Source organism: Pollachius pollachius, assembly GCF_949987615.1.
Source record: "Pollachius pollachius genome assembly, chromosome: 12".
NCBI classification, from domain to species: domain Eukaryota; kingdom Metazoa; phylum Chordata; class Actinopteri; order Gadiformes; family Gadidae; genus Pollachius; species Pollachius pollachius.
In genome coordinates, this window is record NC_136945.1 from 1462262 (window position 1) to 1476808 (window position 14547).

General features: G+C 41.5%; 1 protein-coding gene across 1 annotated transcript in view; it reads right to left on the reverse strand.

The window, feature by feature from the left end:
- Positions 1–2842: 2842 nt before the first annotated feature.
- The window catches only part of fhit (fragile histidine triad diadenosine triphosphatase), a 186759-nt gene continuing 175054 nt past the window's right edge, over positions 2843–14547 (reverse strand). The window contains exon 6 of the mRNA XM_079748771.1: positions 2843–3038. Coding sequence (XP_079604897.1) covers positions 2937–3038 — 102 coding nt within the window. The 3' untranslated portion in view covers positions 2843–2936. The remainder of the gene's footprint in view (positions 3039–14547) is intronic.

Consider the following 14547-nt stretch of genomic DNA (forward strand, 5'->3'; position numbering starts at 1 on the left):
TTACCTCTTGAAACACGGAAAGAAGAAAATAATCAGATGTTTCAGAAGGCGGAATGTTTCTTCAGTGCTTTTGAGAGCTGGAGTCATTCCACCAGTGCTGTGTGTTAAGACAATGCAGCACTTACAGCCTTCACAGGAGGGCAGTGTAGGAGTTGTATGTGTCATCTAAACAGCATTGTCTTGTTAGCTTGTCAGAAGTGGCCCATATCTGAGTCTTCTTTGGTCTCCACGGTGTGAAAGCATCTTCCCTCTGAGCTCCCAGGACTTTCTCTCACGCCGGAACTACTTACATCATCGCTCTGGCATTAGTGGGTAGATAAGTGGTGTAAGGCCCCCTTTAGACCGCTCGGAACGTAGACTAAGTGAATGCAGTTTTAATTAATTTCAGGCAGCTTTGAAGATAAACTTAGGAATTCAAAGGTTTCCCCTACTTGACATCTTCTGTAATCAGTTCTTGCTTGGAAACTATAGGTCTTTAATTTAAATCAAATACTTTTGTGAAAATGCTATACAATTCTTGCACTGAATAGTTTCTGAGGTGCTTGGCTGTGCATCAGGAAATGGCTACCAAGGTACGGCTTGAATTATTTTGCTTATTATCATTAGTGATAATAACACTGACAATTCAAATACACGGTAACTGGGCTTTTTTCCTGTATGAGTCATTTGGGATGTAAGAACATTCAAACAGAACACACATTCGACTTACTTAAGTCACCAGACATAAGCTAAAGTATTCTATTCATCCAATCACTCTACATTCTGACCGGAGCACATTGAGTAGCATGCTAAAAACATATTTAACGACAGACATAAAGATGCAAAATTGTTCCTGTCTCATCTTTTCAATTATTGCTGTTGTATTCTAATATATAATTTATGTAAAATAATATATTATTTAACATAATACTCATTGGGGCTGATCAGGACTAAGAAGACTGTGCTGTCAGATCTTATTCATAGGGCCAGGCTCATGTAGACCGACCGCTCTGGTTACTCAGGATCAGGGTTCACATTCAATCACCACCAAACCCACGTTGATGAAGAGACCGTAGAACCGTTAGACGGAATATGAGGTTAGGATACATGTGAACCATCACGGCGCCATGCAGTTTAGAGAACCGACCAAGTACCCACAGAGTACAGAGAACAGACAGAGTTTCTGTCAGAGTACTGACAGAATATTGATGGAGCACCGACGGAGAAAAGATGGAGTACTGACGGAGTACGGAAGAAGTACCAACAAATTATGCATTGCAACTTGGCAGAAGCCTTTGCAGTCCATAGTTGGAAGAAAAAGCTATTGCATGACAATTAAACCATCTTTATTAACTTATGAATGCTACAGGGGTGACCATTTAATACAATCTAGACCTTTGTTTTAATTACAATTCCAGTCCAGAGAACATGCTATTTACCTCAGCTTTATTCTACAATACCCATTAATTCTAATATATTGTAATGATATCCTACTGTGAAATCTAGACACACTAATTTGTTCACATTACCATCAATTACTTGCGATGACTCGATTGTGCACACTTTAGCATGCATGCTAAAGCAATCTCTCATTTGAATAGGGCCTTGCTCGTTGAAACGAAGCTATGGCTTTAACATCTCAGTGCTGTTATCCATTATTGCACAAGCCCCTCATCTGATAGATTTCTCATGCCAAGAGATGAATGATTGCCCTTTAGGAACCTCTCATGCTTATTAATGTTGTTTTAAGATGCAGGGTGCCTCTTACAGCAAGATTAGCACAGAACTCCATTAGAGTTCACACGTTCTTCAGTGCTAGACTTGTGCTACGTTCTGCACAAACAAAGACACAAAACACGGCATCTTAGAAGTGGAGCGGATGTATATAATAAATGAAAGTCTGATTTGGCACTATCCTCTATAACATTTGACATGCATGCGTTTGAAGATCTATCTGAAGTGACTCGGCAGTGAGGTTGAACAATCAGCGCAGTGCAATAAATAACTGAGCAGAGAAAAACTGTAGGTTGGCTGGAAATCTGAAGTGAGCTGTTACCATTAGACTCAAGGAATCAATCAAGTGTGATTGTCATACATCCACCCTCGTAACATGTTAACAGAGCATTTGAAGCAACGACAAATAATTATTTAAATAATATTACCCCCCTTGGTAAAAAATGTAAAAAGAAATATATATATATATATCTTTGCCATCATTTGGCATAAACATCTCAAACGTCTCTATAGTGGATGATTAAAGCGTTACAGTCTGTCATGCAGCGCTCATTACAACTTATTCTCTTCCTAATTTTGTAGGCTCTAGAGCAGCTGCTCCTATTTAACCACATGTCCCCTCGTTCTTCCGCTGTGTGTCCTTCTCACTCCCAGACCTACTGGGCATCTGAGGCGGTCGGACATCTAACGCTGCCTCACATCAAGGTTGCTCCACAATCCCAGAGATTTGCGGCTATAATTATGGATTTCTTATGCAATTGACTCAAGTTTAACATATAAATGTGACCAGACCAGTATTTATTTTAATATGTTTAAATCAATTATTGGATAAAGCATGGATATTTGAATAGGTTTGAGACAATAATTGGATAAAACATGGATATTCATGATGGCGGTATATATATATAATAAACCAGACTTGATATTCTTTACCGTTTTATTTCTTGTTTTTTTCTTAGTTTTTTTATTGGATGTCAAGCGTATTGATGTAAGGTCAACAACACATCAGAAATTCTAATTGTAGCTGAATGAATTCAGTAGATGGAAGCAGTTTATACTTAAGCAGAAGACAGAAGCACATCTTCCACTGGCTGAGGAACAGACTTTTCAAGCTGAACTTATATTTCCAAACAGAAACAAATGCATATGTCAAAAGAATGGACAACGTGAGATTGGCTCATTGCCTATCTCAATTCTTGGTCTGAAATGTGTTTGGCTCTACGTTAGTGGAGCTGTCTGCTCAGATCCGAAGCCTCTGCAGCCATCTCCTCTTCTGTCCTCCACTTTGAAGGCATGTCTTGATCCTCCCGATCGTGCTTCTGCAACTGAAGGAACACATACCACAACCAACCGTCAGGGGTGGGCCGTCTCATAGCATTTCCAACATTAAGAGATATTCCCAACTTATCCAGAACCTTTTAGTCCAATACATCCTGTGTGCTCCAGCGGTCTTACTATTTGCTCTTAAAGATGGACTTAAAGGGCCCTATCTTGCATCCAGCGCAATTGACTTTCTACACTGACGCATGTGTCGTTGCTAGTTTGCAACTGGCGGAGAGCGTTCTTTTCCCTCCTCCGCCACGCGTCGTTAAATTAGGGAATGATCTTGCGCCGCAAGGGGCGGTTTGGCGAAAAGGAGGAGGCGTGTTCTGGCGCAAATTTCCTGGTGCTATTTAGCAGTTTCAGAAAACAATTCAGCCACAAACTAGGAAATACCTGGTTTCAAATCAGTGGCGCGGTGTTCAGATGCTATTTTAAGGGCATTTATGCATAATGTTGCTTGTGCACCTCGCGCATATACTTTGCTTTTCTATCTACCTAGCCACACATTCTTGGTAAATTATTTGGGAAAGAACAGCTGATACAGCGGTAATAAGTTGTAATTTTATATCAATGCATCTGCACACACCATACAGCAAACACATATTTTCTTGACACAGACATCGTGTACAAGCCCATAACTTTTAGGATTGATGAGTATTTGATTGTGAGAAAACACTGTTTTACCGCGAGTGAGTGTTAAAAAGAATGAATGAATGCGGGCGCACGTGTGTGTATGTGTAAAATAATTATTGAATGCAGGTGCACGTGCGTGCGTTCATCTGTTTAAACACACGCAAACTAAACACGTAACGCATAATACAGTCCATGGCAATGTATATTAACGGGGGGACACATGCATATTAGGAACACAAGTCGATAACGTTAATGCATACAATACTGATAAGAAACAATGTTTATAATGTATTGCGTATATCATTAAATAAAACCACAGTTACCGCATATCATATGTGTGTTAAGTTTTCTTTGCCGAAAATTATTTGAGGACTCAGTATTTCTGAAGTTGTGGAAGAAAACTCTATTCCATGTGTGAATAAGGCCATTTTATTATTAGAGTCATTTGAAGTTTGAAATTCATGTGGTCATGCATCTGTCTCAGCGGAGACTGCAGACGCGCTGTCAAAATATCAACTCGTCAGATTCAAATGCGCTCATGGCTCTTAAAGGGGATAGACGATGGCACTGTCATTGGTTTATTGCATGTTACACCCAAACCACACCTACGGGTAATTAGGCTACTTCAGACCAATCCTTTTTAGATTTGCGCCGCAAGAGTCATTTATCCGCCGGTAAAATAGCAACATCGCCATAGAACCGCCCACAAAGCTACTTGCGTTTGTGGGCGGTTATATATATATAGAATCTGTTTTTCGGTGGTTTCAATCCTGTTGAACATTTCGGTATGCAGCCATCGCTGAGGCTGACACCTTTATGCTTTATGCTAAAAAAGGGATATCCAATGAACGGCTGCCGACTTGTACAGTCTGACTATCCCATCCGGACCCCCCCTGCCACATCAGACCACATGGTCCGGTCTGACTGTCCTATCTGGACCCCCCTTCCAAGACGGACCACATGGTCTGGTCTGACTGTCCTATCTGGACCCCCCTTCCACAACAGACAACATGTTCCGGGACGACCGAGGCTACCGGGCAGTTTACTATGGACCGAGCCGTTGTGAGGAGATCATGGCCCAAGCCCACAAAGCCCACTGCTCTCTGGATTTACAAGGCTGCTGGCCGGCAGAACGGTGTGAATCATCTCCCTAAATTACTGATGACCTACCAATGGAACATGGGAGAAAGGTTTACATGATGCGCTGCTGAGACAGATCCCTGAGTGGTTGTCATTTTGGAATGAACCTTATGGTTGATGCTAAAGCGATTTGAAATCCAACTCTCCTCTTAAACCCCATTGTAGCTGCTGAAGTAATGGGTTTGTGTGACGCAGGAGCGGCTATGGATATATCCTGTCTTGAAGAGTGCAAAGGTGCAAAGCGAAATACTACACAAAACCCTAAAAAAGGACCTGGGGTGTGTTGTACAAACAACAATTTATGTTTTATAACAATGTTGAGGTGACCAGGTTGTATTTCTCCTTTAATAATATATTGAAATAACAAACCATAATGATGGTGATTATAATCATTTTTATCTACATTTTGAAATCTGTTACACACAAAGGAAACAACCGTGGATCTCTTTGAAGAGATGAGGCTTTGGAAATACATTCTACATCATTTTCCTCTTACCATACAGAATATCTTGTTCAACGTTCAACAGTTCCACGACCAATCAGAAGAGACCAAAACAAACTCCTTGACGGCAGCAATACTAATGGGCACTCAACATGCTTTGCCATAATGTAATCACATTCTGCTAAAATGCTGTTTACTCTCCGTTACGTCATCTAATTTGACTCAACAGAAGCACAAACGTTAACTAATCCCTTGGGCTTCAGTTCCTACACAAACATGCCCGGTGGATCTGAAACCGACAACCCTGATGCCTTTGCCTCCTTGTTGTGGAATAAGTGAACGTGACACTCGTGACAGGAGTCACAGCTCCTGCAACAGGAAAGGGGACAGCGTGACTCGCTCGTGTCACACACACAGAATAAACAGCGTGCAGGATGTCTGAGTGAATGAGTGAAGGTGGCATCAAGTTAATTGCCTCCAAGAGCTCTGACGTGTCATGGTGCAACGCAAGTGAGAAACCGAGGATATGCAACCAGCCACTGTGAAGTTCATGTTGACCTAGAGAGCTTCACTCCCAACTGCACAAAGGGTCAGTGTTTAACTGTTCACACATCGCTGAGGAAATACTGACTGTATTTGTTCAGCAAATGCCAAGCTACAAGCTACTGTTTGTGAACCGGAAGTTGAAGCACATGGGGCCCAGGTCTCACATTAATAACTGATAAGGTAAGAAACATTCACGCATTGGCCTTCATGTTGCATAGCTCATCCTGGTTTAGGCATACAATGCAGGAAAAGCAATATCCAAATTATGATGATTACCATAAAGATTTTATGAAGTATACATAACTTGGATGTCAACTGCATTACCTCAATCTTAAGTATCTCAAAATGATCCTTTACTTTTTATTAATCCACATCAATCCAAAATAAATGTTGTGATATGCAATGACTAAGGGGATATAATATATTTGGGAAGTTAGTCCAACATAATGAAGGTCCATCTCACCGGAGCTGGTGCGGGGAGGTGCAGGTTATCCCACGAGGTTCAGAGTACCAGCACTACCTCTGGTGTGACATTGCTTTCATAGTCAGTTCTACAAGCGCCATTCATTCATAAGGGACAACAGATAATGATTTGTTTGTTTATTGATTCGTTAATTTGACTCCACCCGCACCAACAGTTCCGAGCTGAACAGGGACTGGACTGCCTGCCCACTAGCGTGCTTCTCTGTGGAGACCAATCAAATGACTTAGTGCAAAGTAACTGTAGCATACACTTCAATAACTTCAACAAGTTAACCATTTTTCAACTGTTTGTTTTTGTTATCAATAAGAACACCAAATCCCCCATGGGTTATGATTGTGAAGCTACTCATCATCATCATAGGTTCCCTGTGGAGCTCAGGCCTATCTCTGCATGCTTTGGCTTTTAAGGCCTATTTTCACAACAGATCCTTCGGGATCGTTTTATCCAGACCAAATGTATATTGTGCCAGATATTTGTACAGGAGTTGAAGCTCTATCGCCATACATTTCAAGTTTACTCAAGGAAGTCAAAGGTGGAGTGACCAGGGCATTTCCCATTCAGGATTCTACCTGCTCCCCTCTCAGTTTCTCTGTCCGTGAGTATGGCATTGGTCTGCAAACACAGACTACAAACTCCCCCTTCTCCCCCCTCCCTTTTGTGACTTACTGACATATTGCTGTGCACATTTTGAACCATCATACTGCCATAAAGCCCCTATATTTGTTCAGAGTCTCCTAATCCTTGAGTGTGTGCAGTGGCATGTGAACACAGAATGGAAAAATAGAAATCTACCTAGCCAGGGTTGTTCGCATGCCCTTACTTGAGTTGGGAAAACCAAGACCCAATCTCTCAAGTTCAGAATGAGTTGAACCCGAATCATGGCTGATTTGCTTCTCTAAAGACAACGTCAGCAACTACCCTGGGATTAAAGCAAGCCGGACACACATATCTGGCCAGCTCCACACATTTCTGTAATGTTCCATCATGTGTGAGAACGATACCATTTGGCGTAGGATGCATGAGAGGACCTGAGGGAGGAGGGGATCCTAACAGAGGCCCCGGGAGCCTGCGACAGATTGAATCTACCTCTGGGTGGGGCGTGTTGCATTCTGGGTATCAGTGACCAAACCTGCTCCCGTGTGCTTTGGCTGGCAGCTGTGGCAGTAACCAAGCATATGTTTTGTGTTGGTTTGTGTGTGGTCGTGTGTCTGCATGTGTTTTTTTGTTTCCCTGTTTCCCTGAAGGTTTGTGCTAAACCAGTGCGGCCTCCATTCTTAGTTGCAGAACGGCCCATGTACACATGGAGAACCCTCTCCCAGTGTCAGTGATGATCACAATGCTGATTTACTGCATGTGTCTCAAACCCTCAACGCAGCACACACACACAAGCGGTAATAATACTTCAAAATCGTCTCACAGTCAAGGGACATGCTTGTGTGCATGGTAGTTAAAACATTTGAATTGTCAACAAGTGATAGCAATATGTTTCCATTTTGTCTGTTTTTTTGTTCTAAATCTAAAAACCAATGAATTACTTGGTCTTGTTTAGATTTGAGAGTCCTCTGGCCATTCAAGGAAAAACAGACTGAATGGATACTGAAGGATATTAGTGGTACTCTTACGGGCCGGGGAGCCAAACCGTCTATACATCGGTCGAGGTCATAGATTATCAGAGGCAATAATAATAATAAAGTCCATTGCTACTACAGTAGGATCCCTTTGCTTTGCTACTGTTGGCTGGTGAATTTATACTGCAATGTGTGCCCTTGTATTTTACTCGCTTGTTAGAAGATGATATGGTTCTTTTATTTGTGGAAACTTTATTATTCTTCCCCAGCTGCTGCGTCAGTGGAACAGAGCCTCCTCTCTGCCCGGGTCTTTACACCGGAACAGGGCCCTGTTTCAGCCTTAATGGAGGATTTAGCTGTATCTCTGTTATCTCCTGATCCACAAGATCCAAACCCGACTACTATCTGAGAGAATTATTAGAAATTGAGTTTCAGCCTCATTGGTCACTAAAATTCTGAAGCTTGAGATGATATGGTCACTTTGTCAGAGATTGACATAAGATTATCATACTCCTCAACCCGTTGGAAAGTACTGGATACATAATACCAAAGTGCGTATGAATACACTAGGATCTCAGAGACATTTGGTGTTTGCAGAATTTTTTTCATTAAAGACTTGATTGATATATGTACTTAAAATAGGTGTGCGCATGATCACCCAGTAGAACGCGAAATAACACAAATAAAGCCATATGCGTTTGTTGACTGTTGATAAGGAGTGCTCCACCAAATTAATTTATTACCAACCTAGCAACCACTACACTGTAAGGACTTTAAGAACACGTCAATAAGGAAACTAAAGAACAGTTTATTCCATGAGCCGGTAGAGAAGCACCAAGGGGCCGGTTTCCATGGGGTTTCCGTCCTCTCCATCGAGAAAGCAGTTTGTGTGTTTCTGTCCCAGGCCAGTCAAAGAACATGCCTTTGTTCATACCGTTTACCTCACTGGAACTAGAAGATAAAGCTCTTGCTCTTGTAATCTTCTGTGGTCTTTAAGTGTTTATTTGCTAAACCTCAATCTTTGAAAAACATTACAACACTAATGTTTGAGCTAGAAGTACAAAATTGCTCACTTACAGATCTCATTCATTTATATCCTTACATAACTTGCCATGCCACGTCACCATCTCTGTTTTGTCCTTGATACATTTATATCTTTTATCAGATTTAATTCTTTGAAATGATGAGGCTGTTTTCAATCAGCCAACGTAATAGCAATGTCCTGTTCCACGGTAGTTTCACCTGAAGGGGTCTCATTTTGAAACAACATCAATTCAATCATCCAATTTGAAAAGCTTTCGAAAATTCAGAAAAGGGTCAACTTTGTATGTTCGTATCCCAGATCCCAATATATCCCAGTGTGTTTGTATTGCTGGTCCCAGTGAGGCTTCCATCGGGCCAGCAGTATGTGCTTATATTCCCTGATGTACTGGACACCACACCGAACGGATTAATTACGTCAGGGACCAAGACAGAGATTTATGAGACACTGTGTCACTTCTGAACTGTTTAAAATGTACATGTTTATGACTATGAACTATTTCACCTGGTCATTCGTTGTTGTTTTTGTTGTGGACAGTGTACCTTTAGGGTGTCTACAGGAGCAGAATATTCCCACTAAAGGTTCCTTGTACCCAGGCAGCTATCGGACCTACACCTCAAAGAGGTGAGAGAGTGAGACACCAGATTGGGAGGCCCATGCATCCTATTAACCCTGCAGTAGAAACGCTGTCCCTCTCTAACATTAGTGGAGAGTAGAAAGTGAGAACTGGGGTATGCGGATGATTAAAGTCTGTATGCTATGACTTTGGGTGACTTTGAGTCCTTCCTATGCATTTCAAATGTTTTTTTTTAACTGTTTGTGTAGGGAGTGAAAGTCAGGTATAGGTGTGTGTGTGTGTGTGTGTGTGTGTGTGTGTGTGTGTGTGTGTGTGTGTGTGTGTTTACTGTATGCTTCCTTTAGGATACTCCATCTCACTCTGTATCCATTGGAAGTGGTGAGGACAAAATCTTTTAATCTTCCATAACAATTACCTTTGGCAATCACGCCTGAGGCAGACATCCTTCCATGAATCTAATTACCAGGAACCCGATAAAGTGTCTTTGGGTTTGTATTGTAAAACACTTGATAACACGTGATCCCCACGTTGGACTGGAAAGAATAAATTCGAGAATATTTCAAACACCTTGTGTTTTGCATTTGTATTAAATCCAGGCATATTTTCAGCCGGTATTCAAAATATCCTGGAAATACTATCTGATCGTAACACATTGTTAGGAAGGACCCTGTAACTCTGCATTCCAGAGGGGAAAGATGTGAGACAATCTCACAGACTCAACTTAAATCACTCTTCAAATTGCCAGGTCTGTGCTAGCATCAAGACAAAAATCCTCGACCCCGACAACCGTTTCCAAACCAGACCTACATACCAGCTCCAAACCAGCTACATATTAGCTACATGTCTACATACCAGCTACATACCAGCTACATGCCTACATACCAGCTACATACCTACATACCAGCTACACAAACCATTTTTATCTACACTGAACTCATGAACTGAACATGGTTATTTTGTCGCTATATCATGTAGCAACAAACCGGCACACATTGAGCTCAATGCTATCCCTGGAGCGAAGGATCCTTCTCATGCTGTTTTAAATGTTTCAAACGTTGACCTTCTGAGCTCTGGGAACAGGGGCGTTGGCTACAGCTATTGCAACTGATAGGTCTGCATGGCTATGGGATGCAAGGGAAACAAGTAGAAGCTAATGACCTTTATGGTTTAGCGTGACATTTGTTTTCAGATTACATTACTAATACGTCAATTTACAGAAACAATTGGGAGGGATATGTTTAAATCAAAACGAAAGTAATGGTCCTTACATGTGTTGTTTCATACCATAGCCTTGAAATAGCCCTGGTCAGGATTGCAAATGGTCTGCTGATATGGTATCACACTTTAGAGCCTGCCTGAGAACATAAAGAGTCCCAATGGCACCCTATAATTCCACCATCTAAATTCTTCTCAGAGATGTGTAGAGATGCCTGTCTCTGCTTATATCAACTTCACTGGCCTGTAGAAATGCACGATTCTGGGTCCTCGATAGCCTGGCTATCCAGAGCAGTGTGGCCAGAATCGTGGCAAGATTAAGAAAACATGACCGCATGGCACCAACTTTATTGTGGCTCCACTGGCTCCCTCTCTCCTTTAGGTGTGGCCTATAAACTGGTCCTACTCACACACACCAATGCATTCATGGGCATGCTCCTCCATATCTCAAGCATCTTATAAACCGACAAAGCTCAGTCTGTGACATCTATTCCACCACCAAGGTTGTTCCTCCCTTCCACACCGGTGGAGCCCCTCCGTCGTCACCTTCCATGCAGAGAATACGTCTTAATCTAACTTATTTCATATAAACACCATGATTATAGCAAAATATGCATTTACATCCTCAGTGGGGTCTGCTTTCCTCACTTGTGTATCTCCAACATCAAGCAAGGGACCTATTCTGCATGAATGATATTCCAGCAGCTAGCATGTCACAACATCTCCTGTGTCCGTCTACCCCAAAGCTGTCTTGCTTGCACACTTTTTTATGATGTGGGAGGGAAAGGAAAGTCAGAATTACCTTGTGCTCATTTAAAACATGTAATGAAAGTTAACAGCTTCCTTATCCTGTACAACTAGAGATATACCGGGTACTTTTCAGTTGCATTCTCACTGTTCAACAGTTTTTCCTTGTATTGTTGCAATTAAGCACTCATAAATTGTAAAACGCAATATTAATGAATTTGTAGCAAATTAATTTAACAAATTCATATTTCAATAATGCTTAATTCTTTACTAGCTTTCATCATTTTCTGAATGGAAAGTTCAAACATACTGGGAAGCTACTTGAAATAACCGTTAATAATAATATATATATATATATATATATATATATATATATAGAAGCAGGGCACAGCCCACTTTCATCACACACTGCAACCTCTTTAAGACCTCAAGGAAATAAATTGTACTTGATTAACCCACGGCAACCCCATTTTCTCTTATAGGGGACTGCAGCTCGGACATCTTGGTGGCCATGGTCCCCTCTTCGTCAGATGGGACATGCTTTCATTAACCAGTGACCCCCCAGGGTGACCCAGGGGTCAGTCTGCCCTCAGAGCCATCCCCATCCACAAAAAGAGATAACAAGCCTTCTATAGGGGCTCCTAGACACAAGTCCTTCCAGCCCACGCTTTGGGGCCCCAGGAAACAATAATCAATGAGGTAATGTTGGGCAAAGGAGCACTTTCATCCATCAAAGCAAATGATGGTATTCTGCGATGCCCAGCAATAAACAACCAACCCAATAGCATTTTTTGCAGACCAATACTTTTTCTCTGAAGGTCTTAATAATGAAAAGGCCAATCGTTCCTTTATAACACTCTGGCCACTAGCAACATATGTTTTCACCATATGCAATCACCCTAAATAGTGTCTCTTATTCTTCACACATCTGTATGTATGGTAAATCAATTGTTGTCATTAATAGAGATCATTAATTAACTTGGTAATTGAATCTTAAAGTTAATGGATGTGGTTAACCTAATGTTAGCTAGGCAAATTAATTGCTCTCTTCTCTCTCTAAACCCTGTTGTGTGTAAAAACATAAATCCTTCAGATTGACTATTTGAGAATAAAGCAGGTGCAAATATTTCACATTTAATCTCACCTTTGCCTTAAATAATAGTGAAAAAAAGGTTGCATGTGACCCTGTGGGTCAATTCGGAAACATCAAACAGAATCTCTAAAACCCTTCACACTCATTAATTCAGGTCTGTTTCCAGATTGCCCTTTTTGATGAGGCAAGGATGAGAAGCCGCCCAGAGGTAGCACTGAAGAGCAGGTCCCCCGGGGGACGTGCTGCAACAGGGCACCGTGAGCCAGGCCAGGTGAGGAGAGGAGGACTGAGGAAGTTTAGTGGAGACTGGTGTGAGTCTGAAGGGGGAGGAGGGCGAACATCCTGAATCCCACTCTGAGTAGACGACGCCGCGGGCCACAATGGAAGCACATTTCTTACACATTTTGAGGCAGCTAATGAAAATAAGGTTCTTGGATGTTTTTTAATGAAATAAATGGATGCTAGAGCAGTGTCAGTAAACCTGCTTCAGAGGCTCCTGTCTCCTGTTCCAAAAAGACAAGTGGAGCAAAATATCAAACTTTAATGTTAGCATTTTAAGTAAAACTAGACTTTTGTTTTTTAACATTTAAATCAAATCTTTTGGTAGAGGAGGGAAAATACATTTTTGTAATCATTTGAGTTTCTGGTAAAACAAAATTGTGACAAATTTACCAAAGTTTTGTATGGATAGACGATGTTTGGGTCCGATATTAATTTCAGATGTTGCATTTTTATAGTATGTGGGATATCTCAGTACTGTTGCATCTCAGGAAGGCATGGACGAAGGGCCAGGAAGATTAGCCGGCTCCAAAAGGTGTGTGGTGTGAATCCTCAGGAGGAAATACGGTCTTGAGTGTGTCTGTTTAGTTAACCACGTGGTCAGGGCAGCGAAAAAAGTTCATCCTATGGGGCGGCGGGATGTGGAGGGAGAGTAGAGCTTCTCTTATCTGGCCTAGATCAGTCAGGGACCCTGGGCCAAAGTCTGTCATCCAAACAGCCCTGCCTGGTTCGGCTACAGCAGGTACCTCACGGCTTTACTTACCCTACGCTTGGCCCCTACATGTTGCTGAGAACGCTAAATATGAGGGCGAACGGGGTTACAGCATTCAGGAAATGTGTGTAATCCATTTCACTTAAACTTTGCATAATAATGTCAGCGATTTAACAGTTATGGCTTATACATATTAAAATAGATCTTACGTTCTGCTGTTGCCAAGAATATAAACGTTCACTGAATTCCCTCAGCCTCACACATACTCTTGATTAAATATATACATTCCGCCGTTTTATCTCCCCAGAAAAACTCATTAAATCCTATTAAAAAATGCTGTTATAAAATGCTATAATATTGGATTCCTCAATCAAACAATGTAAAGAATAAGAATTATCCAAATTGTAATCAAAGCTCAACCGTCTAGTGTTGTGGGAGCCATCATGACTTCTAGAAGTTGGTCAACTGCAACCAACAGCGGCAAACTCTTTGCCCTTGTGAATTACTGAGGGGAATTACCAGGAAGGCAGCATAGAATGGACGGAACAATAGCTACGTTGCCCCACATAGTGGAATTTAGAAAGAACTTCTATTAAGATTGACACTTGAGCTTGACGTTAATTTCTGCAATGACATGCATGAATGACGACATGATGGCAATGTGGGATAAACAGCAGATGTCTGGACAGATGTTCTTGTTCCATCCAAGATTTTGTATCTGTGTGAATTTAAGGATGGATTTCCGAGTTACAAACAATGTCACCTGTTTGTGTTCCTACTATTTTGAAATTACTTAAAACGTAAGACTCATTGTGCCGCTAAGAGATCTGTGCAGTTTACTTTGAACACCCTGATTACTTTTTATAAAAGCTCATAAATGGACTGCATTAATACAGTGCTTTTCTTACCAGTGGCCACTCAAAGTGATTTGCAATTTTTGCCTAACGTTCACCCATTCATACACACATTGACACGCTGACGGCGGAGTCAACAATGCAAGGCGACAGCCAGCTCGCCAGGAGCAGCTAGTGTC